General features: G+C 43.3%; 1 protein-coding gene across 2 annotated transcripts in view; it reads right to left on the minus strand.

Annotated features, from left to right (window-relative positions):
* Positions 1-6065: 6065 nt before the first annotated feature.
* hook1 (hook microtubule-tethering protein 1) overlaps positions 6066-27087 on the minus strand; it is a 105390-nt gene continuing 84368 nt past the window's right edge. Inside the window, exons 16-22 of one of the 2 annotated variants that reach the window (XM_038794343.1) lie at positions 26139-26226; positions 23187-23221; positions 22224-22306; positions 19689-19789; positions 17451-17552; positions 14182-14250; positions 6066-8113 (exon numbers count right to left, since the gene is read on the minus strand). In XM_038794343.1, the coding sequence (XP_038650271.1) occupies positions 7895-8113; positions 14182-14250; positions 17451-17552; positions 19689-19789; positions 22224-22306; positions 23187-23221; positions 26139-26226 (697 nt within the window). In that variant the 3' untranslated portion in view covers positions 6066-7894. The remainder of the gene's footprint in view (positions 8114-14181; positions 14251-17450; positions 17553-19688; positions 19790-22223; positions 22307-23186; positions 23222-26138; positions 26227-27087) is intronic. The other variant, XM_038794344.1, reaches the window with a different exon arrangement.

The raw sequence follows: 27087 nt of genomic DNA on the forward strand, positions 1-27087 counted from the left end.
ATTTGCATTTGGGATTTTCACTATCGGTTTTCCTTACACAATGAGAGATGGGAGAAAATTAAGAAAAGAGGGAAATAGCAAGGACATAGTATCTGATCCAAGGAAGAAGCATACAGATTGGCCAAGAAAAATAACAGGTCTGAGGATTTTGAGCAGTTTAGAATTCAGCAAAGAAGGCCCAAAGGATTGATTAAGGGGAAAATACAGTACGAGAGTAAGCTTGCAGGGAACTTAAAGACTGACACTAGCTTCTATAGATATGTGAAGAGAAAGAGATTGGTCAAGACAAATGTAGGCCATCGATAGTCAGAAACTGGGGGATGCATAATAAGGGGCAAAATTATGGCTGAGCATTTGAACACATAGTTTGGTTCTGTCTTCACAAAAGACGACACAAATCAGACATCAGTAATATTAGAGAATGAAAGGTTTAGTGAGAGGGTAGAACTGAGGGAGATCAACTTTAGTAGAGAAATGGTGCTGGGAAAATTGATGAGATTGAAGGCGGATAAATCGCCAGGGCCTGAGAATCTGCATCCCAGAGTGCTTAAGGAGGTGACTCTGGAGATAGTGGATGCATAGGTGGTCATCTTCCAGGATTCTATAGACTCTGGAATAGACCCTGCAGATTGGAAGGTAGCTAATGTCAGTCCAATATTCAAAAAGGGAGGTAGAGAGAAAACAGGAAATTATAGAGCAGTAAGATTAACATCGGTAGTGGGGAAAATTCTTGAATCCATTATCAAGGACTTTATAGCGGAACATTAAGAAAGCAGTGGCAGGATCAGTCAGAGTCAGCATGGATTTACGAAGGGGAAATCATGCTTAACCAATTTGTTGGAATTCTTTGAAGATGCAACCAGTACAGTTGACAAGGTGGAGCCTGTCAATATGGTACACTTAGAATTTCAGAAGGCGTTTGACAAAGTCCCGCATAAGAGATTATTGTGCAAAATTAAAGCGCATGGGATTGGGGGAAGTGTATTAAGGTGGATAGAAAACTGGTTGGCAGAGAGGAAACAAAGAGTAGGAATTAATGGGTCCTTTTCAAATTGGCAGGCAGTAACTAGTGGGGTGTCCTTATGCACCAGTCGCTAAAGGTAAGCATGCAGGTACAGCAGGCGGTAAAGAAGGCTAATGGTATGTTGGCCTTCATTTCGAGAGGTTCCGAGTACAGAAGTAGGGTTGTGTTGCTGCAATTATACAGGGCCTTGGTGAGGCCACAACTAAAATATTGTTTTGGTCGAGGGAGTGCAGCGAAGGTTAACCAGACTAATTCCAGGGATGGCGGGACTGTCATACGAGGAGAGATTGACTAGATTAGGATTGTTCTCACTGGAGTTCAGAAGAATGAGGGGGATCGCATAGAGACTTATAAAATTCTAACAGGACTAGACAGGGTAGATGCAGGGAAGATGTTCCCAATGGTGTGTGTGTCCAGAACCAGGATTCAGGGTAAACCATTTCGGACAGAGATAAGGAGACATTTCTTCACCCAAAGAGTGGTAAACCTGTGGAATTCATTACCACAGAAAGTAGTTGATGCTAAAACATGGAATGTATTCAAGAGGTGGCTAGATATAGTACTTGGGGCGAATGGGATCAAAGGCTTGGTGGAGAAAGCAAGATTAGGCTATTGGGTTGGATGATCAGCCATGATTGTGATAAATGGCGGAGCAGGCTCGAAGGGTCTTAAGGCCTCTGTTCCTATCTTCTATGTATCTATGACATTCAGAGAGAATCTTACACCCTGGTAGGTAAAACAAAACAGTGGAGATCACTAAAAATAGTTGGAATATGGGCAAAAGAAAAGCTAGAGTGCCAGTTGGAAAATACAACAAATGGCTTTGAAGAGAGATCCTTGGGAAGTTGGAAGTTACCATATAGAAACAAGATAATAGGTAATTGTAATGTAGTGAATAACACATTGTCCCTGGACCTTGAAAGTCTGCCAGAAAACAGCCTCTGTTTGTAAAGTTTGATAACCGAAAAAGTTATTTAAAATGCAGCAGTGTCTTTGCAGATTTCACACAGAAAGCTGGCACACAAAGGAAAGGCTACATGCAGAATAAACTGTTCAGGTGGTAAAGGGAGCCAAAGAAAAGGAGGCAGATTCAAACTTGATAAAAGGGGGAAACAAAGAATAAACGGAGACACTCTGTGCTTCAAAAATCAGTAACACGAGAGCACGCATGCTTACGGCCACTGTACTTCATCTCATATCCATTCTGCTTTTAAATTGCTTCCTTTGCTGAGGGAAGAAATAAAGGTATTGAATTTCTCAGCATTGAGTATTTTTGACACTATTCAAGTAAAAAGAAAACATCTATCTTTGTAAATAGGAATAGCACAGCAGGAATGTTAAGGGCTGCCTTCTCTCAGATGACAGCCTGCCTGCTCTTCCTTCACCCCTTTGACAAACAGCTGCCATGATGTTTGTTAGTTATCAGGTCTAATACGGCAGTAGCTTAGCTCTCACAGGCTTAAGCACCCGGAAGTCATTAGTGAAGCATCTTGTAGAAATAGGCAAGTTAGTAAACATTTTTTCTTAAAAGTCACTGTAGGTTGATACTGAGGTGAGAGATGAATTTAAGACAATTTTTGTGTTGGACATTAAATTAATCACCGTTACCACTTCAGTCTGAAATGTGGTTCAGAGCACCTACGGAGTCTGCATTGACAGTATGTCGCTGTAAGTTGGTTGAATGGTTTCACATTATTTAAGGCAAAATGGATCAGGAGGACGGTTAGGGGAGGTGCTTTGTGCAACTCAAAAGTAAAATACTGCAGATACAGAAATGATAAAGCAAAATATAAAACGTTAACTCTTGTTTCTCTCGAAACAAATGCTGTCAGGCCTGTTGAGTATTTTCAGCATCTTCAGCTTTGTGTAGCTTTTCAGGAGGGCAGAATGAGCCAGAGCGCTATTCTATAAATGCCTCTACTTTACTTTCATCCGGTTTTTCCTCTTCTAAGATGGTTCTTTCTGTTGCTCTTCCACCTTCAGATGTAATTCTCCCTGAATTACCTGGTTATGCAAAATGCAGCACATATTGTAGGGAACTCATGAGATCTATCCAGCCACCTGAATCTTTGCTTCAATTGTGGGCTCAATTATGTTACTGGTGGTCCTAAAGCAGTGATTCTAACTGAGCTATTCAGTTAGACTATTCAGCTGCAGTAGTATGTCATGAGCCTCGGGATGAGATGTGTAATGCTATGAATGCTCTCCTGAACTTAAAGGTGGTAATACTCTCCAGATTTGACAAAATCTGTGGAGGGAGAAAATGTAATTGTTGCAGGTCTTTTCCATTTCTGATAATAGGCTGTCAACCTGGGGCGGAGGAGGGTGGGGGGGGGGGGGGGGGGAGTGATTCTCCACCACCCACTGTGGAGTTCCCAATTCAGTGGAGAATCCCGTTTGCAATGTTCTGGTCCCCTGCGGGTGGCTGAGTCGGGAATCACACCCTGCGTCAGTGGGAGGGTGTAAATGGGTCAAAATAACCCACTTGGATCCCAGTAACAGGCTAGACATGGGATTATCCACGTCCCTATGATGCTCCGGCCTCCTAGCTCCTAGTTGGTGCAAGTATCTGCCAGTGTGGCCCTGTTGGACCAAGAGGTATTTTAGGCAGATGTCCCTAAATAATAATAATAATCCATCAGAGGGCCCTCCTCCCCCCCACAATGCAAATCCTTTCCACCCCCCCACCAGACTCCCCATCAGACTCCCACCAGAGATCCCCCCCAACAGATACTCAAATCAGAGACCCCCCATAAAAGGAAACCACCCATATCAGAGACACCCCCCCCCCATAGCTCGGAGAATACCCCCTCCCCATAACAGAGACCCCCACCCCTATCAGTCATCCCTGTCTGAAAGATGAAGAGCATTCTAGACGGAAAGTGCTTTTTCACTCACCTGTCACTTTCACCTGTTGCCTCAGACAGATGTCTAGAAAGCAGCAGCTGTTACTTTATAGAAAGCCAAACCACATCACAAACTCCTCAGATCCTTTGATTTGCAAGGCTTCTATTTATTTCAAAGTGAAATAGCTTTAGTAGGCTGTAATTGACAGCTTACAGACAGTCAGATATCCGGATTGTTTATCTTCATTTTCCTCCACGCTTGATTGCATTTCAAGTAGCCTGCTTTGAACCAACCCACAATGTTTATACACACCTGGAGTCAAGTGCTTTCACTTCCTCTTTTTCTCAGCAGAAAGCACTTAACTGCTTTCGATTTGGTCAGGAGCTATAAATCACATCTAGATGCTTATAAACATTGTGGTTAGGTTCACAGTAGATTACTTAGGATGCTTTCAAGATATCTATCTAGGCAGCAGCTATAAGGGAGTGTGACCCAGCAATTCCCATGTGGGGGTGAGGGGGAAGGTTGGGGGGAGGATGCCCTTACTTGTCGGCACAGGGAGGGGCAGCATTTGTAAATGTAAAACGCTTGTCTTTCTCTTCAAAGATGCTGCCAGCATTTTCTGTTTTTAATGCAGATTTCCAATATGGCCAGTGTTTTGCTTTTACACGAGTGTTGCCGTGTGGCAGATTATGGTCATCAAGTGCAAAAATACCCCTCAACCAACTTCAATTGCATTTATGAAGAGGAATATTATTTTTTTCAAACTATCAGGGAGGAATAGATTAAGCAAACAGTGCTGAGGACCCGGGTTTGATTCCTGCCCTGGGTTACTGTCTGTGTGGAGTTTGCACATTCTCCCCGTGTCTGCATGGGTTTCACCCCCACAACCCAAAGTTCTGCAGGGTAGGTGGATTGGCCATGCTAAAATTGCCCCTTAATTGGAAAAAAATAATAGGGTGCACAAAACTTATTAAAAAAAAGAATAGATTAAGCAAATATAATTAATGAAAATGAGTGATGAATTTAAATTCTCAAAGGGAAAGATTGTGTTCAAACATATTTTGTGAGGTAGTATGTTACTAGTGGCAATGTGTCCTTCATCCCAGCTTTTACCAGTTATGAAGATAGATTTTCAACAGCAATTATAAGGATGAAGGGATCCTGCACACATGGGAAGCCAGCTAACTAACAATGGGGAATGAGAACATCTGCTTCAAGTACAATCAGCTGTTTATTCCAGTTCTAATAATTAATTCTGTAATAATTGTGACAGAATGAAATAATAATTATGGCTCCCATGCACAATTTAAAAAAAAAATACACAGGAAGAGTTAAACAGCAACAACAGGTCATGGTGGTGCAAGGGCAAGGGAAGTAAGAGGTGAAAAATAAGAAAAATGCCAAACCTGACCCAATGCGCCCATTTCCACTTTTAAGAGAAGCGGGGACTGGGGGTCACATGTAACCTGTTTTCGGGAGACAGGTCAGTCCTTCAAATATTCTAATGGGGCTGTTTGGCTCAAATTTAACCTCGGTTTCACATTTAATTTCTTGAGGTTGGCTTTTCCAGACATCTGTCACTAGAGGGGGATAAAATGGTTGGATCCATCCTTTACCTTTCCAGTATTGCTCGGGGGCAAAAAGGAGCAGGAATGTCTCCCATCCCAATGTAACAAGTATTTCAATCTTTCTTTCCACCCCCCCCCCCCCCCCCCCCCCACCATCACAGCCCACCATTGGCATTTAAACCTTCCTATGCATTTTAAATTAATTTTGTATTTGAGCCACAATTATTATTTAAGTCTATCACAAGCAAACCTGTTAATCACCTATCACAATCAGGCAACCAATGTGTTACTAAACTCCCACTGATATCCAACTGCCTTCTAGATCATTACAATGTCTGAAATCTCACCCACTCATATGTACAACTCACCTCCATTCCATTGCCAGCCACCGCCTGTTCAATATATAGCCTCTGGAAATCTATTCACAAAATGTCAAAGTGATCCTGCTGTTCCATTCGATAGGGCCTCTGGAAACCCAAACAGCTTGACTTCCCATCCATTAAATCTCTTCCTCCGCCCCAAGCACCCACATGCCTCACAGTTAATATCAGGGCAATAACGATGAAATGAAAACAAACATTTTGTGACCACTATTTTTTCATGAATTGATGAAATGAAGAATATACTGGAACACAAGTTTTATTGCACAATTATCTTTCTCCTTTGCATTCTTCAGGATATGTCTCTTCAAGAATCAGTATACATGCATCAATCAGTTTTGCAACATTGTGTTTGAATACATAAATTATGATTGCATTAGAACAGCACAGATCATATATATTTTTCTTTGTACAAAGCAACAATACACATCATGTGAAAGGTGGGGACTCATTGAACTCGAAGATGGACTCACTCAAATCACTTTTCAAACCTGGAACATGAGTGATGAGGCAGAAAAGTGATACATGCACAGTGCCTGTAACTGTGCATCAGTAAGTCAAGAATTGTTAAAGTGGTTTATAATATTGGAAATCAAACAAAAATAAACTAGTTTAAGTGAGTTGTCTGCAAATATGTAGTTCTATTATTCTCATCGTTCAGATTAGTATTTTTGTAAGCTTAAGCAAAATTTGGGAAGGATCATCTATAATCACATACATCACTTGCAGTGTAAATCTGATTTTTTTTAACTATTCTACTCAGTTAGAAACAAACAGGCAGAAAAGTACAAAACGTGAAGTTATGGACCATATGACTGATGCTGAATCCATCTTTCAAAGTTGGCAGTTATGACAAAACTTTTCAATAAAGAACATTTGAGACAATTGTAACAACGAAATTTCAAAATCCACCAAATACAAACACAAAAAAATCAGTTTTCTCTTAAAATCCTGACAACATTCCATTAAGAAACTTGTATATTGCTACCACCGCTGATAAAGCAAGAGTTTCAACAAAGGATGAAAAAATGCACCAAATCTGGTATTTTTTGGAAATCAACCACAAGGCTGTATAATTGCTTACTACCCAGTTTCTCAGGTGTATTAAATAAAGCTTTTGATAAATGCATCCCTGATTTAATTAGGGCCTAAGCAATGTAGGCACCCTATGTAACAATTCAAATCTACTAAAAACACAAAAGTATCTATTCCAGTCATATTAGAAAGAACATAAATCCAAAATAATGAAGAATATGTTAATTGCATTAGTTTTTTTCAGGCTAATTTAATAAAAAATCATCAATAGAGGCTCAACTTCAGATTTATAAGCATTCAATTTAAAACTACAGGTTTATGAGTAAAGCACTTAGAAATATAGATTTCATGGAAATATGTAATAAAAGCCTTTAGAACACTTTCAAAGTTTAATTGTATAAAAGAAGATTTAGTATAGAAACTACAATTTAGTGTTCTTCATATAATTTCATGTAGCATATTTTTCTTCTTCAAAAACTGAACTGATATTACTGTACTTTGAAATCCAACATAATACAAGCCAAAATAGGATTTTATTGCTCTGTTTACATGTTAAGGTTTGTTCTGAAGTACATGAAGATTACAATCACATTTTATATTTTTCCAAATTTACAAAAGTGCTAGAATATGTGTTGCCACACAAACCCAGAAACTAAGATAAATCTTTGAAGTAAACAGTGACAAAATACTACTGCAAGTTAAACATTGAATTTATTTACTGGAGAATGCTTATTTTTAAATTGATAAAATTAAAATCAAGAAATATATATCATTGTATATACATTTTAATTTTGATGAAAAAAAAGCCCTAAATAACTTGCTATTTATTTCATCCTTGTCCCTCACCATTCTGTTCTATATACAAAGTACTTTGGATGTGTTGAAAAGGAACCCTATAAGAGTTAAAGGTAAGCATTCGACTGAGATTAATCTAAGGTAGAAATGTACTTTTGAAAGTTTTATAAAATACTGATCTCAGTCATATTTCCTTTCTGCTTTAACTTCCATCTTTAAAATATTTTTATATATAATATTTTTTAAAAGGGCCACCTATACACATTGATTGCAACTACCATTGGTTGTTCTATTTGGGGTCTGCTGCAGGTGTAGCAACTGTGAGAGTTTTCCGTGAACTGGTTACCTGTCGTTGTTTTGCTAAGAATGACCGATTTGCGTTTAGACCAAAGCCTCCTAATCGGTCTTCCGTGGCTATCTTCTGAAAAGCCAAACTCTGAAAGCAGTCCACAATTACTTGTCTTACATTGAGAAAAAGAAAATGACATAAAAAACAAGTAGTAAACATATTACCCGATATCGTAGCAAGAAATGCCTATCAACACGTATAAAGCACTAACTGAGGCGCCAGGTAATCTGCAAGCCTGGGGGATGAGGGGCAGGATATTGTCTCATCCTTGAGGTGGGGCTGGTTGTCACCTTAGGTGGACCTGGGACCCAGGAATTTGTAAGGACAAGATGATTTATCATTGTGTAAATGGCTGACTTGAGGGTGAGGGGGTGAGGGGGAGGGGGGTGAGATGAGAGACCCCCAGCAAGGTTGGTGACCTGGAATGTGTAGGGCCTGGGATGACCGGTGAAGCGGGCAAGAGTTTTCTCTTATTTAAAAGGTTGTGGGCCGATGTGGTGTTATTACAGGAGACTCACTTGCAGATGTAGGACCAGGCCAGGTTGCGGAAGGGCCCGGGGGCTGGCGACTCTAATTTACAAAAGGGTCCATTTCCAGACAGGTAAGTCTGGCTGATCAGGGGGATTGGTACATGATGGTTTCAGGTATATTGGAGGGGAATTTATTGTTGGTGAATTTATTTATTTATTTCTTTATTTTAATTTAGAGTGCCCAATTTATTTTTTCCAATTAAGGGGCAATTAAAGTGGCCAATCCTCCTACCTTGCACATCTTTGGGTTGTGGGGCCGAAACCCATGCAAGCACGGGCAGAATGTGCAAACTCCATACAGACAGTGATCCAGAGCCGGGATTGAACCTGGGATCTCGGCGCCGTGAGGCAACAGAGCTAACCCACTGCGCCACTGTGCTGCCCGTGTTAGTGAATTTATATGCCCTGAATTAGAATGACGTAAAGTTTATAAGGCGGTTGGTGGCTGCAATACTGGATTTAGATATGCACCAATTGATTTCAGAGGGGGGATTTCAACTGTGTGCTGGGCCTGAAGCAGGGTTGCTCCAGACCAAAGTTGCTGGTCCCTTCGGGGCTGGCGAAGGTGTTAGCTGCATTCATGGAAAAAACAGGAGGTGCGGACCCGTGGCGGTTTATGCACACTGGGGATAAGGAATTCTCATTTTCTTCTCCGATGCACAAGGTGTACTCGAGGATAGACTTCTTTGTCATGGGTAGAACTCTTCTCTGCTGGGGTGAAAAAGACAGAATACTTGACAGTGATTATTTCTGACCATTCTCCGCACCTGGTAGATCTGATGGTAGAGGCGGGTCAGACTCAGCGGAATGGAGGTTGGACATTGGGTTTTTTGGATTGGATTTGTTTATTGTCACGTGTACCGAGATACAATGAAAAGTATTTTACTGCAAACAGTTCAAACAGATCATTAAGTAAATGAAAAGAAAACACATACTAGGGCAACACAAGGTACACAATGTAAATACATAGACACTGGCATCAGGTCCATCCATAAGAGGGTCGTTTAGGAGTCTGGTTAAGGGAAGAAGCTGTTTTTGAATCTGTTTGTGCGTGTTCTCAGACTTTTGTATCTCCTGCCCGAAGGAAGAAGTTGGAAGAGTGAGTAAGCCGGAAAAAAGCTTTTATTGGATATTGGGTTTCTGGGGGAAAGCCTCTTGAGTTAGAAGAAAATATCTAAACTTCAATGGGAATGGAACGGTCTCGCCCTCTACTCTATGGGAGGCGTTGAAGGCAGCGGTTAGAGGGGAGATCATATTGTACAAGACGCATGTGGATGTGAAGGCCAAGAAGGGGCAACAGAGGTTAGTAAATGAGACCAAAACTGAAAAAGCTGGAAAATCTCAGCAGGTCTGGCAGCATCTGTCGGAAGAGAAAAAAAGCTAATGTTTCGAGTCCAGATAACCCATTTTCTCTTTTAGTTTCAGATTCCAGCATCCGCTGTAATTTGCTTTTAATTAGTTAGTAGATGAGAGCCTGGGAGTGGACCGTGGGTATGCAAGCAACCCTATTACGGAACCATTGGCACACAGGAAAAAGCTACAAATGCAATTTGACCTGCTGTCTATATGCAGGGCCAGATGAGTTGGTGGAAAGGATGGTGTATGAGTATGGGGAGAAGGTTAGTCATCTCTTGGCTCACCACTAAGGCGGCAGGAGGCTGCTAGGGAGATCATTCAGGTTAGGGATTTGGAGGGCAGGTTGGTCTCTGCTCCGGACAAGGTGAATGGGGCATTTTGGGGCTGTTATGAGAGATTTTATACGTTGGAGCCATTAGGGGTTGAGTGGAGAATGTTTTTTTTTTAAAGAGTGTCTGGAGTTTCCCAAGGTGGCGGAGGAATTGCGGGAGGAGTTGGTGGTGCCACTGGAATTGTAAGAGGTCCGAACAGCCCCTGGAAAGATGCAGATTGGATAGGTGCCAGAGCAGGATGGGTTCCTGGTAGAATTTTATAAGATGTTTGCCGATTAATTGGTCCCGTTACTGATGGGGCTGTAAAAGGATTCCCTTTCCCTGAGATGTTCGGGCAGGCATCTGCCTCCCTTCTCCTGAAAAAGGATAAGGATGCCACAGAGTGTGGAATGCCCTTTTCACTGCTCAATGTGGACCTGAAGCTTCTGGCCAAGATGTTGGTGGTGTGGTTGGAAATCTGTTGGGGAGGACCAGACGGGATTTGTGAAGGGCCGAAAGTTGTCATCCAATGTGAGGTGACTGCTCAATGTGGTTCTCACCCCAGCAGCTGGGCTGGAACCGGAGACCATCTTGTTCCTGGACTCAGAAAAAGGGTTTGACAGGGTTGAGTGGAGGTACCGCTTCATGGTTGTGGAGTTGTTTGGGTTGGGATTCTGAGTTTGTGTCGTGGATACAGTTGTACAGGGCTCCTTCGGCCAGCATGCGCACCAATACCAACACCATGAGTTTGGGGTCATTTCAAATACATAGGAGGAAAACGAGACATGGGTGCCATATGCATCCACTCTTGTTCACACTGGCGATTGAGCCATTGATGATTGCCCTGAGGGCCTCAAATACGTAGAGAGGAATTGTTAGAGGTGGGGCAGAACGCACATTGGGTGTCCTTGTACGTGGATGACTGTCTGCTATGTGTGAGGGACCCGGGGCCAGCTTTGGGGGCAAAATGGGTAAATTGAAAAGCTTTGGATCCTTCTCAGGCTACAAGTTAAATTTAGGAAAGAGTGATTATTTTGTGGTCAATACTTCAGGGAGGGGAGCCAGTTTGACTTTCCACCTGGCCGGGACTAGCTTTCTGTATTTGAGGTGCAGGTGGCTCGGAATTGGACATGGCTCGGTAAATTGAATTACACTAACCTACTGGGGAAGGTCAAGGTGGATGTGCAAAGGTGGGACAGCCTTCCACTGACCTTGGCAGGCCGGTTTCAATGCGTCAAGGTGTACATCTTGCTGAGATTTTTGTTTTTATTTCAGTGTCTTCCGGTAATGCTACCCAAGTTTTTTTTTACGGTGATTTAGTGGCTTCTATTGTGTTTCATATGGGGGCAGGAAAACCTGGAGGATTCAGAGATGGGTTTTTTAAAACGATACACAGTCGGAGGGGTTTGTGATGCCTAATACAATGTTTTACTACTGTGCTGCCAACGCAGAGAAGGTATTGGGGTGGTGTGGAGACATGGAGTCTACCTGGGTGTGGATGGAGTCTGGGTCATGCAGAGGGTCCAGTTTGGGAACACTGGCAATGGCATCTCTGCCTTTTGCTCCGGCAAAGTACTCGTCAAACCTGGTGGTTGAAGGGGTAGTATGTCCGGCACCTTTGGACAGATTTTGGGGGAAGAGTTGGTCTTGGTAGAGGGGGTGAAGTTGAAATGTGAGGAGGACCTGCTGGGTGAGGAGGTGTGGTGCGGGTCCCTCTGCAGGGTGAACACTACGTCATCCTGTGCGAGGCCGAGCCTGATCCAGCTCAAGGTAGTGTTCAAGGTGCACCTCACCAAGGCCAGAATGAGTCATTTCTTTGAGAGGGTTAAGGACAGGTGTGAGCGATGTTCAAGAGGGCCTTCGAACCACACACACATTTTCTGGTCCTGTCCCAAACCTGTGGTTTTCTGGCTCTCTTTTTTCAACAACATATCAGCAATCTTGAATATTGAGCTGGAGGCTGTCGTTTAGTGGCTATATTCGGGGTATCGAAACTGCCAGAGTTGTGGACGAGGCGGATGCCCTGGCACTCACCTTGCTCACTGCTTAGAGGCAAATTCTCTGGTGACACCACCTAGCGCTTGGCGTGACTAGGTGATTTAATGAAGTTTTTGCACCTTGAGAAGGTCAAATATAAAAGGTAAAGTTGCCATAATCCCAGATGATTATCGGCTGCTTTTCATTTTGAGGGGGAGAGCTGATAGTGGTGACTTAACCTGAGGATCACCACACTTCAGGCAAGGGCCAAGATTGAGAAGGTGGTACCTTCATGAATAAACTCAGCCTGTACGGGAATTGAACCCATGCTGCTGGCCTTGAATCAATATAGGGACCTTCAAACAACATATCCCCTTATTCAATTTCTTCCACTGAAATAAAGTTAGTAAAAACACTCCTATTCTGTGAGGCTGCCTGCTCCTTAAAGCTCTTACATGCATTGGTGTCCTCTAGCAGCCGCCATCTCCTCTCCTCTCCCCAACCACCACCTAAGCACCAACTCTGAAAAAAGGAACAATGTTGTTCCCAGAAGTGTACAGTTGACCCCAGGGCTTAGTGTTTTATTCTATTGCTATTTTTATCATATATTAAGGACCAAGGCTTGGGTATTCAGGGCAAAAATTTCAAAGTTTGCAGCTGACACAAAACTTAGAAACATAAACGGAAAACAATAGTAGCAAACATTAGGAAGGCATAGACAGGCTGAAATGGGCAGACACATAACAGGTGCAAATCAAAGCAGTGAATTGCATGACTGTGGAGGAGGCATATAAATCACACTGCACAATTTTAAAGGGGTTGAGGAACAGGGAAACCTGGGGACTTATGTACACAAATCTTTTGAAGGTGGCGGATCAAATTGACAAATTATTATGAAGATATATGTGATCCTTGGCTGTATAGAAGAAGAATACAGGTATGAATAAGCAATGCTAAACTTTTTCGGCACACTAATTAAATCTCATGTGGAGAATTGCATTGCAATAGCACCTTCTAATACTAATAGCACCCATATATTTTTGCATCTATGTATACATAATCAAAGCAGAATTAACTAATTTCCTGTTGTGAACTTTTAAACTCCATGTGCTGCACACTTTGCCTTTTCTGTCCTGCAAAGATATGCCTCAAATTATGGGCACCACACTTTAGGAAGGACATCAAAGCTCTGGAGAGAGGGCAAAGGTTATTTACCAGGATAAAACCCATCTTCAGCTATTTTGAAGGATTAATGAAACTGGAATTATTCTATGTAGAGCAGGAAAGTTACAGGCGAGTTTTAATAGGGCTCTTTGCAAACATGAGAAGCTTGGATAAAGAAGAAATAAGGAGAAACGGTGTCCATAAACAGATTGTTACCGGAGGATATAGATACAAGATAAATCGCAAAATAACCAAAAGGTAGAGGAGGAAATTATTTTATGCAATAAGGTGGTTATTATCTGGAATTCACTATTGGTAGCACAGTTGTTAGCACTGTTGCTTCACAGCACCAGGGTCGCAGGTTCAATTCCCGGCTTGGGTCACTGTCAGTGCAGAGTCTGCACATTCTCCCTGTGTCAGTGTGGGTTTCCTCCAGGTGCTCTGGTTTCCTCCCACAGGTCCTGAAAGACGTGCTGTTAGGGAACTTGGATATTCTGAATTCTCCCTCAGTGTACCCGAACAGGCGCTGGAATGTGGCGACTAGGGGATTTTCACAGTAACTTCATTAATGTTAATGTAAGCCTACTTGTGACAATAATAATGATTATAACAAAGATTCTCATCTAAAAGAGCGGTGGAAGTAGATTCAGTAGCCATTTTCAGTAAAGAATTAGCTCTGTACTTTAAAAAGAACAATTTCCAATGGCTACAGTGAAAGAGCAGCAGTGAGACTAATGACAAACTTATCCATAAAGCAATCCACATCGATTGCTGCTGTGCTACAGGATTTCGGATTGTTAGGTACGTATATAATTCTACATTGTCTATGGTTAATAATTTACCTTATTGTACCATGCTGTTACTATCAGCTCCTCTTCATATCCTCGAAGTTTTGCTTGCTCACATTCACGCTAATAAAAATACAGGAAAAGAAGACAAACCATTCAAGGAAATAATCGACATATTCTCATTGCAAACAAAGAGACAGCTTTTTCTGAATAAAAGGTTTGGGATAAGTAAACCAGAAAATGTGAACTTACTTATAATTTATAATCCTAATGCAAGAATACTATCTACTTGTAGAATCTAACAAAACCAATTAGACTGAAAGAAAGAAAAAGGTCCCAAATGTCCTTCCACAGACATTATGCCAAACTTTAAATGATTTCTCTGGTGGATCTTATTGATGGGAGCATCATACCTAAAAATTGTTCTAAGCTCCTTTGCCCAGGCCAGAATTTAAAAATTGACGCTAAAATGAATGTCAACACAATGCCAGGCTGATGAGTGGGCTGTTATCTTCTGCAATGTTGCTTCACTCTCAGAACCCCTTGTCACTATGTTTTTACTTCTGGCTGTATTATTCAGAGCTGCCCATTGGGAAGACCATTCCAACTGTTTAGTCTAGCTGAAAGCATGGTGAAAGAGATGGGGCGAAATTCTCCGGTGACCGTCGCGATACCCGGGACCAAAAACGGCGCTGATGACTCCGGCGTCGGGCCCCGCGAAACATTGTGTATTCTCCGGGCCCGAATGGGCCAGCAGCGGCGTTACGCCATTCATGTCGGTGTCACCCGCTGACGTCGGGCGACATAATCAACGCCTCCCGGCGTGACTACACAAAAGAGACCCCCCCCCCCAACCCACCGGCACCCGCACTCTGTGATCCCTCTCCCCCCAACCCACCGGCACTCGCACTCTGTGATCTCCCTCTCCCCCCCCCCACCCACCCACCCACCGGCACTCGCACTCTGTGATCTCTCTCTCCCTCTCCCCCCAACCCACCGGCACTCGCACTCTGTGATCTCCCTCTCCCCCCCCCCCCCCCCCCCCCCCCCCCCCCACCCACCCACTGGCACTCGCACTCTGTGATCTCTCTCTCCCTCTCCCCCCAACCCACCGGCACTCGCACTCTGTGATCTCCCTCTCCCCCCCCCCCCCCCCCCCCCCCCCACCCACCCACTGGCACTCGCACTCTGTGATTTCTCTCTCCCCCCCCCCTGCCTGTCACCCACCTCCACGATGAACGGCGTCAAACATCAGCACTGGTTGACGCCGTTAAATACCTGTTGTGATTAACGCCGACGTGCCCCATGGCCACGTCGGCGGGACTTCGGCCCATCCGGGCCGGAGAATAACGGCAGCACAGAAACCCGTAGCCTCCCGCCCGCCCCCGCCGTTCTCCGAGGCGGGCGGCGGGATTGGTGGCACGCTGACTTTTTGCGGGTGGGAGAATTCTGGACATGGCGGGGGCGGGATTTTCGGCGGCCCCATGCGATTCTCCGACCCTGCTGGGGGTCGGAGAATTTCGCCCATGGTTTGAAACGGTTTGTTGCACTGAGGCTGATAGCACTTTAGTTAAGCATAGAGCAATTATACTCTATAGCCTGTAGTGTGCAACCTTTCCGTAGGAAGAACATTTACAACCGCAGTGGGTCATGGTACGTGTGACAAATGGTTACCAGGCCAACATTACAGATGGGCCAGGGGACAAGGAACCAAGCCCCAGAATCAGATGATCACAAGAGCATGAGTTGATCTTTGCAGACCTTGGATTCTATCTTGCAGGAGTCTTTCACTACGGGGATTTGACAGGCTGGGACATTGGCCAGGTAGAGTTGTGAAGCCCAACCTCAAACTCTAGACTGCACAGCTTCATAGAGCAGTATAGCATGAACATATTGGCAGCAAAGGTAATCTCAGGATGACCGCATATCTGTTCAAACTAGTCGACCCCACAAGGGACAGAAAATAACAAGGCTTTCTTGGACACGGAACCAACTGCAGCAGGTGCATCTCCAAGGTGCAAAGTCTTCTTTATCCCTTAGAGTCTGTACTGATCAACTTCAGTCAGCCACCACATTTGTGTTTTCTGTTTCCCATTCTCTATCACACCCCTGACTTGGGCCTTGTCGATGGTGGACAGGCTTTGGGAAGTCAGGATGGGAGTTACTAGCCCCAGAATTCCTAGCCTCTGACCTGGATTTCTGCCACACTATTTGTATGGCTGGTTTCATTAAGTTTTTGGCCAGTAACTCCTATCATGTTGATGATTAGGGATTCAGCATTGGTAATGCCATGAATGTGAAGGGGAATGATTAGAATCTCTCTTGGTGGAGGTGATGGTACTAAGTGGCAACCAGCAGTATTTGTGCCACTTATCAGAGCAAGGCTGAATGCTGTCCAGATCTTGCTGCATTCGTGAATAGATTGCTTCAGTATTTGAGCAGTTACAAATGGCACATAATATTATGCACACATTAGTGAACATTCCCACTTCTATGATGGAGGGAATGACATTGATGATAATGCTGAAGATGGTTGGGCCTAGAACACTACCCTCAGGAACTCCTAAAGTATTGCCCTGGGTTTGGCTGATTCCAACAGCCAAAATGATCTTCCTTTGTGCTCGGTATAACATCAGACAGCAGAGCTGTTTCCCTCTGATTCCCAACAACTTCGATTTCGCTAGGGTTCCTTAATGCCACACTTAGTCAAATGCTACCTTGATATCAGGTGCAGTGACTCTCACCTCACCCCTTGAATTCAGCCTTTTTGGCCATGTTGGAATTAAAGCTGCAATGAGGTCTGAAGGCGAATGGTCCAGGCAGAACCCAAACTGATCATCAATGAGCCAGTCCAACGCCGGCATCTCCACATCGTCAATGAGCAGGTTATTCCTGAGTAAGTGTCACTTGATTGCACTGTTGAGAACACCTTTCTTCACTTTGCCGATGATCGAGAGTAGACTGATGGGTTGTTAGTAGGTTGAATTTGAACATGACATACTTGGACAATTTTCCCACCTTGTCTGGTAGATGCCAGTGCTGCCGTTGTACTGGAGCAGCTTGGCTGTGAACAGGCAGGTTAACACTTATTGCTACATTTTGTAATTGAAGATAATGGGTTAGCGGCAACTTGGGGATAGATATCTCAAAGTGATGGGAATAAGTGTTAATTCAGCACGTCTAAATGTCCAAGTCAAGAAATAGTCAAGCATTTAGATGAATCAAGCTAGTTATTATATAGTAGTATGCTAACCACTCAGAACATTGCAATATTATTGAGGAAAATATTCCAATCTGTATGAAGTGTAATAATAGTGACATACTTCCAACATTTGTATTTTTTTGTCCTTTTCATTGATCTGGGCTTTCAGCATTTGGATTTCTGCATTTGCTGGATTTTGTTTCGGATCCAGAGCTTTAATCACCTGTGTACGTAATATAAAAATATTTTTTTCTTCATTAAGCCTCTCCATAAACCTATAGCAAAATAGCATCAGTTTAGGTGGTTTGGTGGAGGGGGTGGGGAGGAAGATAGTTGGGGGTCAGGGGTCAGGGGTGCCTGCCGAACTTGTATTCAGATTTCCCAACAGCCACTTACTGTGGGTAACTCCTCCAAGAAAAATGGTCTCTGTGAAGTTCTTGGCTTTGCGCGCACCATTATTGGGAGGTGAAGGAAGTGGGACTGACAAATTTGGTTCCTTGTCATTTTTTGAATGCTGCATTTACCCATTTCCCTTTTTGCTGAACTAAAATTGTAAAAGATAAAATCACACAAGAACGCGAGGATGGGGGGAAATTTTGTCTGCTGGCACTGGATATTGAAAAATTGCAAGAACATTGCAGTATTTTATCAAATACGCCGGTGGCAGGTGAGGTCTCCAGCTATTAGGGTGTACTCAGAAAATTGCCCCTTTATGATTTGCATACTTTAAAAACAAATTTAAGAAGAGCACAAAGATACATGCCTACTCTTGGCAGCATAGCACATGGTCCCTGCTCGACATATCCTTCCATGTATTCCAATTTTTAAACCAGTTCTGATGCTCTCCATGTTTCAATTTTAAAATTCCCATTTCAATCCTCTGACGTTTGGTATTAAAAAGTAATTCTACAGAAACACAGGTGTCAAAGGCCCACAGATCTTTTATCACACTGTGATGGCTACTTCCGGTGTTGACCCTACTAAAGTTTGCAAGGACAGGGGTGTAACATCAACTCAATTCAGTAATGACAGCAGGAGCCTATTCTACAAAGGATACATGTCTAATCTCCAACTGCTATCGGAGGTCAGGATTCCTGGCAAAGATTTCCAGTCCAATTAATTTATGGAGATGAGGGTTTGGTGTATTGTGCTGGATCCCACAAAATCAATCTCAACTTTTCCTATTGATCCATTTATAAGAGTGATTGAAATAGATTCAAAAATGATCAAGCCATGCAAATGCAGGGTGAGTACATAGAATATCTACAGTGCAGAAGGAAGCCATTTGGCCCATTGAATCTGCACCGACCCTCTGAAGAGTACCCTAATTAGGCTCATCCCCACCTTATCCCTGTATCTCCATGTGCTGATGATGGCCAATCCACCTAAACTGCACAACGTTTACCTGTGGGAGCACCCAGAGGAAACCCACACAGACATGGGATGAACGTGCAAACTCCACACAGACATAGTCCAAACCTTGAACCCAAAAATAAATTCTACTTTTGCATTTGCATTGGTTAACATGCCAATCTCAGTTAGCGTATTGCCCCCACATAGAAAATGTCAACCGTGGGTCAACATGCCCTCCTAAACTGCTGAGCTTGTTTGAAGTGGGTAGAAGCTCAGCCCATCACAATCTCACAAAAAAACTCCCAGTCAAAGTCAAAACCCCTCATATGTGGATTCCAATTCTTGCCCTTTAGCCACACTTCCACTACAGTTGAAATGAGAATATTGACTATTTCAGAAATAAATTAACACCGCAAGGTTAAATTTAAAATGAGCCAGATGCAATTAAATTTTACATCAAACTGTTGAACGTTGAGAAAGAGATCTAGTAAATGAAGAGCTCTTCTTGGGAGTTGCAATTATTCACAACGTCTTCCAATACGTTTATTTTCAGTGTAAAATGATAAAGTTAAATGGAGAAGTGTGCTCTTTTAGTTTCCCTTGGTAAAGGGCGGCTGTTGATCTTGATTATTTGAAATCATGTTTCAGTCTCGATTCACTAAATAGGGAATATTTCAGAAAGTAGGATTAAATGAGGAGTGGAGAAGTTGACTGTTTAAGACTTGAAAAAAGTTGACCAAAAATCCTTGATACCCTCATAATCAATGGTTTCCTGTGCACAAAGGTTTCCACCAAAACAATGCTCAGATCATTTTCTACACACTTGCATATATCTTTTTATATTTTTGTTTCACATTCATTGGTATTTTGACAGATTTGATACAAATCATGAGGAAAATGTATTTGGAACAATTTACAGGCCAAAGAAAGAAGACGCTATTGGGAATTAGGGATTATAAGGAATAAATGCTGAATAAAAAGCAAACCAGAAGACACACATACTCACATTACGAGCTTTTTCAAGGTACGTCTTGTACCTTTCCTCCATTGCCCTCATGTCTTCATCCTTTTTAGTCAGGGCACGTTGCAATTCCTCAATTTTTTGCGCTAGAAAGATTGGCACGTTAGAAATATTTCAATTAGGATTCAGAACTTTATATAATTTTTATGAATATTCAGGTATACTATCGTAATTATTTTTTAACTGATTATTGTAGAGAAATTTGAATTGCTATTTCTGTTGTAAGAATGTTTTGAAGTATCATACATATAATTTCAAATTACTAACAGAGGATTTGGATACTTTCTAAAACCTAGGGCGCGATTCTCCGTTTTTTACGCCGAACAGCAATTCTCCCCAGACCGATGAGTCGAGTTCCCAGGTCTTTACGGCCATTTTTACGGCAGCAAACACACCTGCTTGCTGCCGTCGTAAAAGCGGCCGCAACATGCCCGTTCTGGGCATCCAGGGCCCCGATTGGCACGGCCGTGCCAAGGGGGGCATGGGCCCGCGATCAGTGGGCACCGATCGCGGGCAGTGCGTCCGTTACGGACGCACTCTTTCTCCCTCCGCCGCCCCGCAGGATCAGTCCGTGGGGCGGCCGAGGGAGATGACGGCCCCGCGCATGCGCGGCTGACGTCATCGTGCGCGTCAGGCGACGTGACGCTTGGCGCGCAGACTTAGCGACGGTCTAGCCCCGCCCGAGGGGGAGAATCGGGTCCTGGGAGGGGGCGCGGAGGCTGCCGTGAAACACGGCCAGTTTCTCGGCAGCCTTTACGATTCGCCGCATTTGCGGAGAATCACGCCCTAATCTTTGGATACTAGAACTGGTATGAACAGGGATAATTAGTAAAAAGGTTTTCTGTAATATTTAGGTTATCATAAATAGAATCATAGAATTTTGCAGCACAGAAGAAGTCCATTTGGCCCATTGTGTCTGCACTAGCTATCTAGCTAGTCCCATTCCCCTGCCCTATCTACAGAGCCTTCTAATTGCATCAGTTTCAAATATATATCCAGTTCTCTTTTGAAACCTCCTCTGGATCCGCCTCCACCACCCTCCCAGGCAGCACATTCAAAATCCCAACAACCCTCGGAGGTTCTCATCTCACTCCTAGCTCTCTTGCTGACCATCTTGAAATTACGACCCCCTAGTCACTGACCTACCAACAATTGGAAACAGAATATTCTTCTTTACCATATCAAAATTGTTCAAAATTTTGAACACTTCAATAAGGTCACCTCTTAATCTTCTCTGCTCTCAGGAGAACATGCCCAATTTCTCTAATCTTCCCTTATATCTAAAATTCCTCATTCCTGGTGTAATTCTAGTAAATCTCCTCTGCACATCTTTCCTTAAATAAGGTGCCCAGAACTGAACACAATATTCCAAATGTGGTCTGACCAATGATTTCCTTGCTTTTATACTCTATGCCTCTACTAAACCCATGGATCCTATCAGCCTTCTTAACAACTGTTTCAACTCGCCTGGCCTTCTTCAGAGAATTATGCACTTGAACTTCAAGGTCCTTCTGCTTCAGTACTTCCCTCAAAGTTGTACCATGCAGCCTATTTTGTCTCCCCATGCTTCTTTTCCCAAATATCTTGCCTTCTTGGTATAGTTTTTACTGACCAATCATGCAACATATAGAAACCTCATGATGAGTTCATGCAGCCCTGCACCACCCATCCGCACAAACTCCTGTTCAAACCCCTCAAGATTCTTTTGTTTTCCTACTTGTCTGCCTCCTTTCCAGGTTTGATTTCTGCTGGGATTAATCCATGCCTCACTCAGGATCATCCAAAAGACCAATATCACTTTACACCCAGATCACTGGGCTCTTACCAGATTTTTTTAATGATTCCTTCCCCTCTGCCATCCTACTGTAACCATTCACACATTCAATGAGTCTCAGCCATATCTAATTTCCCTCATTATTTCCTCCTTTAATTTCAAACATAGAACATAGAACAGTACAGCACAGAACAGGCCCTTCAGCCCTCGATGTTGTGCCGAGCAATGATCACCCTACTTAAACCCACGTAACCCGTATACCCGTAACCCAACAATCCCCCTATTAACCTTACACTACGGGCAATTTAGCATGGCCAATCCACCTAACCCGCACATCTTTGGACTGTGGGAGGAAACCGGAGCACCCGGAGGAAACCCACGCACACACGGGGAGGACGTGCAGACTCCACACAGACAGTGACCCAGCCGGGAATCGAACCTGGGACCCTGGAGCTGTGAAGCATTGATGCTAACCACCATGCTACCGTGAGGCCACCTTCAGCATTTCTGTCATTTAATCATCTCCTGTTTGCCATCTATTATTTTCTTCTCTATTCCTTCTTTTCTCCTTTTAAGCTGTTCATCTATAGCATTCTCGTGGTTCTGATGATGGGTCATAAACCTAAACTGTTAACCCTGTCTTCCTTAATCCACAGGTGTTGCCTAACCTTTGGAGTTCTTACAGCATTTTCTGCTGTAATTGCATAGTTACAACTTTGCGACTGTTATATTATTTTTAAACTTACAGCTCTGTTGTATTTCAGGTTGTAAGTCTTCAATAAATTCTCGCTTTTTCTGCAGCTCATCATGGGCCTCATGAAGTTTCTCTCTAGAGGTAGATGTGCGACAAATAAAATGCAGAGAAAATTACTGTTCAACTCTCAACATAGCATGGTAGCATAGTGGTTAGCACAATTGCTTCACAGCTCTCGGGTCCCAGGTTCGATTCCCGCTTGGGTCACTGTCTGTGCGGAGTCTGCACGTTCTCCCCGTTTGGGCGTGGGTTTCCTCCGGGTGCTCCGGTTTCCTCCCACAGTCCAAAGATGTGCAGGTTAGGTGGATTGGCCATGCTAAATTGCCCTTTGTGTCCAAATTTGCCCTTAGTATTGGGTGGGATTAAAGGGTTATAGGAATGGGGTGGAGGTGTGGGCTTGGTTGGGGTGCTCTTTCCAAGAGCCGGTCCAGACCCGATGGGTCGAATGGCCTCCTTCTGCACTGCAAATTCTATGTCTATGAACTGACCTATTTACTCCATCACCAAGGCAGTTTTTAAAAGTGCAAATTGTCTCTAGTTTGCCATTATTTTTTTTTAAATTTAGAGTACCCAATTAATTTTTTCCAATTAAGCGGCAATTTAGCGCGGCCAATCCACCTACCCTGCACATCTTTGGGTTGTGGGGGCGAAACCCATTCAAACATGGGGAGAATGTGCAAACTCCACACGGACAGTGACCCAGATCCGGGATCGAATCTGGGACCTCAGCGCCATGCTAACCACTGCGCCACCGTGCTGCCCTTAGTTTGCCATTATGCCCAGCAATTTCAGTTTCTGTGTTTCAATCAGGAGAAAGCTTTCAGGCAGGCTCAAAACTGTCAACTTTACCTGTAGAGGTTAGAAACCTTAACCGACTGAACTGTAAGCGGTTGTAAATTTCCTGCAAGGGATTATACATTTAAGAAGAAAAAATTCTTAAGTACTATTTACTTACAGGTGTGCATCCAATTTCTTCTTCAGGTCACTTGACTGCAAAAAAAGAAAACATATCAAGAATATTTGGTACATGATATTGTAAGGTTGTGGCGTGCATGATTCAATAGCATATTCGTGGCAATTAATATTGAAACAATCTATATTGGATACTTCAGCAACATATGCTCATGAAGCAGTTAAAGTTATTTTTTATAACTGTATAATGCCGATTAAATTGAAATTGTTTTTCACTGTCCCACAGTCTGAAGCTACTCTTTAAATCAACATCAAAAGGAGAAAATGGAAATGCATAAACACAATTTGATAGAAGCAAATGGTGAAAATGTATTAGAAATGTATTAACTACAGTTTTGCTATGATTATATCCACCTGCTTTTTTCTTGTCCTTCAGTCATAATATCAGTGGCAAAAGAACGAATTACGTCAACATATATTTTTTTGAATTAATTTTAAGGGATGTGGGCTTCGCTGGCTCAGCGCCCATCCCTATTTGCATTTGAAAGATGGTGGTGAGATGCCTTCTTGAAACACTACAGTCCATTTGGTGCAGGTATACACACTGTGCTGCTAGTGAGGGAGATCCAGGATTTTGACCCAGCAACAGTGAAGGAACAGCGATATATTTGCATGTCAGGATGGTGAGTGACTTGGAGGGGAACTTCCAAGTGATTGTGTTCCCATGTGTCTGCTGCCCAGAAGGAGTCAATGTTTGTGGAATGGGATCCAATCACGCGGGGCTGCTTTGTTCCAGATGGTGTTGAGCTTCTGAGTGTTGTTGGAGCTGCACTCACTCAGGCAAGTGGGGAATATTCCATTACACTCCTGACTTGTGCCCTGTACATGGTGGACAGGCTTTGGGGAGCCATGGAGTGAGTTACTTGCCACATGAATCCTAGCCTCTGACCTTCTCTTGTGGCCGCAGTATTTATATGGTTACTCCAGGTTTGATTCTCTCTTATTGTAGATGGCCATTGCCTAGCACTTGTGTGACTCAAATGTTACTTGCCACTTGCCAGCCCAAGCCTGGATATTGTCCAGGTCTTGTTCCATTTGTACGTGGGCTGCTCCAGTGTCTGAGGAGTTATGGATGGAGCTGAGAATTGTGCAATTATCAGCTTGCAATCATCAGCAAACACCCCCACATCTGACTTTTTGTTGGAAGGACGGTCATTGGTGAAGCAGCTGAAGATGATAGAACCTCAGACACTACCCTGAGGAACTCCTGCAGTGATGTCCTGGAGCTGAACTGATTGACCTCCAACCACCACAACCATTTTCTTTTGTACCAGGTAAGACTCCAACCAGTGGAGAGTTTCCCCCTGATTCCCATTGATTCCAGTTTTGCTGGGGCTCCTTGATACCATACTCGGTCAAATGCTGCCTTGATGTCAAGGGCAGTCACTCACCTCATCTCTGGAGTTCAGCTCTTTTGTCCATGTTTGAACTAGGACTACTTGCAGTAGTCTGCAGGACAGGTCAGGAGTTGAGTGACCCTGGCAGAACCCAAACTGAGTATCAGTGAGCAGGTTATTGCTAAGTAAGTGCCGCTTTACTGATGATTGAAATATTGTGGTAATTGACCGGGTTGGATTTGTCCTGCTTTTGGAGTACAGCACATACCTGGGCAAGGACAAGGACTGTGCAGTGGTAACTCCGACTGGTACTATCATGGACGAATGCATCTGTGGCAGGCAGCTTGGTGAGGATGGGATCTAGTATGTTTTTCCCTGTTGTTGGTTCCCTCACCACCTGTCACAGACCCAGTCTAGCAGTTATGTCCTTGAAGACCCGGCCATCCCGGTCAGTACTGGTGCTACCACATAGGCTAATGGGACCCATAATCAAAATTAAACACTTGCTATTTGAATAATATAAATCATAAACTGTCTAGATAATCAGATGCCTTTCATTATACAATATTAATATTCAAGAATAATTCCGCATGTACTTTTCTATGTTTTATTACAGAATTTCTTTCTCCCTTAATCTTGATTAATCAGCAGTTAAGAACAAACATGTCCAAAGGTTCTTCAAGTTGTGGGCTGAATGTCGGAAGGTTGGCAGGAAACTGCAAATCTGGGGAAGGTGTGTTTTCCTGTAGCTCTCTGAGCCACAGCTTAGCATCCTGCTTCTGGGCTTCCCGACCAATCAGAAACAGTGGGTATAATCAGACCGAACGGCTGAGGATCCTGGGATTGTATTCATTGGAGTTTAGAAGGTTAAGGGGAGATTTAATAGAAACTTACAAGATAATACATGGCTTAGAAAGGGTGGATGCAAAGAAACTGTTTCCGTTAGGCGAGGAGACGAGGACCCGTGGGCACAGCCTTAGAATTAGAGGGGGTAAATTCAGAACAGAAATGCGGAGACATTTCTTCAGCCAGAGAGTGGTGGGCCTGTGGAATTCATTGCCGCGGAGTGCAGTGGAGGCCGGGATGCTAAATGGCTTCAAGGCAGAGATAGATAAATTCTTGATGTCGCGAGGAATTAAGGGCTACAGGGAGAATGCTGGTAGGTGGAGTTGAAATGCCCATCAGCCATGATTGAATGGCGGAGTGGACTCGATGGGCCGAATGGCCTTACTTCCACTCCTATGTCTTATGGTCTTATGGTACACCTGATGGTTGCCAAGTCTCATTATTTAAAAGGACCCCCGAAGGCACAGAGTGGAATCATTCTACAACTGAATATTCCGGTCGGGCTTTCATTTGACCTCATTTGCAGGATGCAAATCAGTTTCATGCCGGCCTCCTGTGGATTCTTGATCTGCAACCCCCCCCCCCCCCCCCCCCCCCCAAACCTTCTGCCCAACATTGATCCCGCTGATTGGGGCTTGTGGGAATTCAACTCGGCAATTCATAAGCCCCATAAAGATATGCAACTAATTTATTTCTATTATTTCCTTTATAAATGTAATACCATCTTAAATTACTTTTAATCAATAACTCACTTCCTCTGACTTGGAGCCTTGCTCCTGTAAGACTTTCTGGAGATCGTCAACTTGATGCTGCAGCTCTTGTACACGCTGGTTTTTAATTCTGTTTTAAAAGGTCACAAAAGAATTAAACCAGCTAGGTGAAGTCAAATATTATTTTGGATCATCATGCTATGCTGATGCTTGTTCTTCCACTGAAGACATCTCGCCTAATTTTATATCCCTACTCTTGACCCATAGCCATTTATATTTTTCCTTTCAAATACTCAACCGAATAGTCTCATATTCTCTGCCTCAATAATCACTCCCCATGTGAAAGCATTTCCTCTCACTTTCTCACCTGCCTTCTAATGATAATCCTTAGTACCAGTTCATTAACCAATCAAAACAACTGTTCATCAATTACCTCTCTAAACGTTTCTCAATTTTGAAAATCCCTTTGGATCCTTCTTAAACCGTTTCTGTTCTAGTGAAAAAATCTTCCATGTTGTTCTTCACATCGATAGCCTTGGATTTTGAATATCAATTTTGCAAATCTTAATTCTACCATTTCAGGAAATTGAATATTTTTCCTATAATGAGGCATTCAGCACTACATCCAATACTCCAACTAATTTGCACAATTTCAATGTTGCTTATTTACTTTAGGATTCAATAACCCTCAGACATATTTAAAAAACAAACAAGCCCAAATCTTCCGCTCTCCAAATTGTCGGTGACCAGGGGCGGGATTTTTCGTGCCCCTACCAGCAGTAGGATCCTCCGTCCCGCCAGCTGGCCGATGGGGTTTCCCATTGTGGGCAACCCCATGCCTTCGGGAACACTGCGGGCATGAGTGCACTGCCGGCAAAAGGGAGGATCACGCCGATGGAGAATCCAGTCTCAGCTGTGCGACTGAAGATGTGCATCAGAGCCCTTTGGAAGTCACAAACTGCAGACCTACATGGGAACTGCTTGAGAAGTT

The sequence above is a fragment of the Scyliorhinus canicula genome, chromosome 4 (assembly GCF_902713615.1).
Source record: "Scyliorhinus canicula chromosome 4, sScyCan1.1, whole genome shotgun sequence".
Taxonomy (NCBI): Eukaryota; Metazoa; Chordata; class Chondrichthyes; order Carcharhiniformes; family Scyliorhinidae; genus Scyliorhinus; species Scyliorhinus canicula.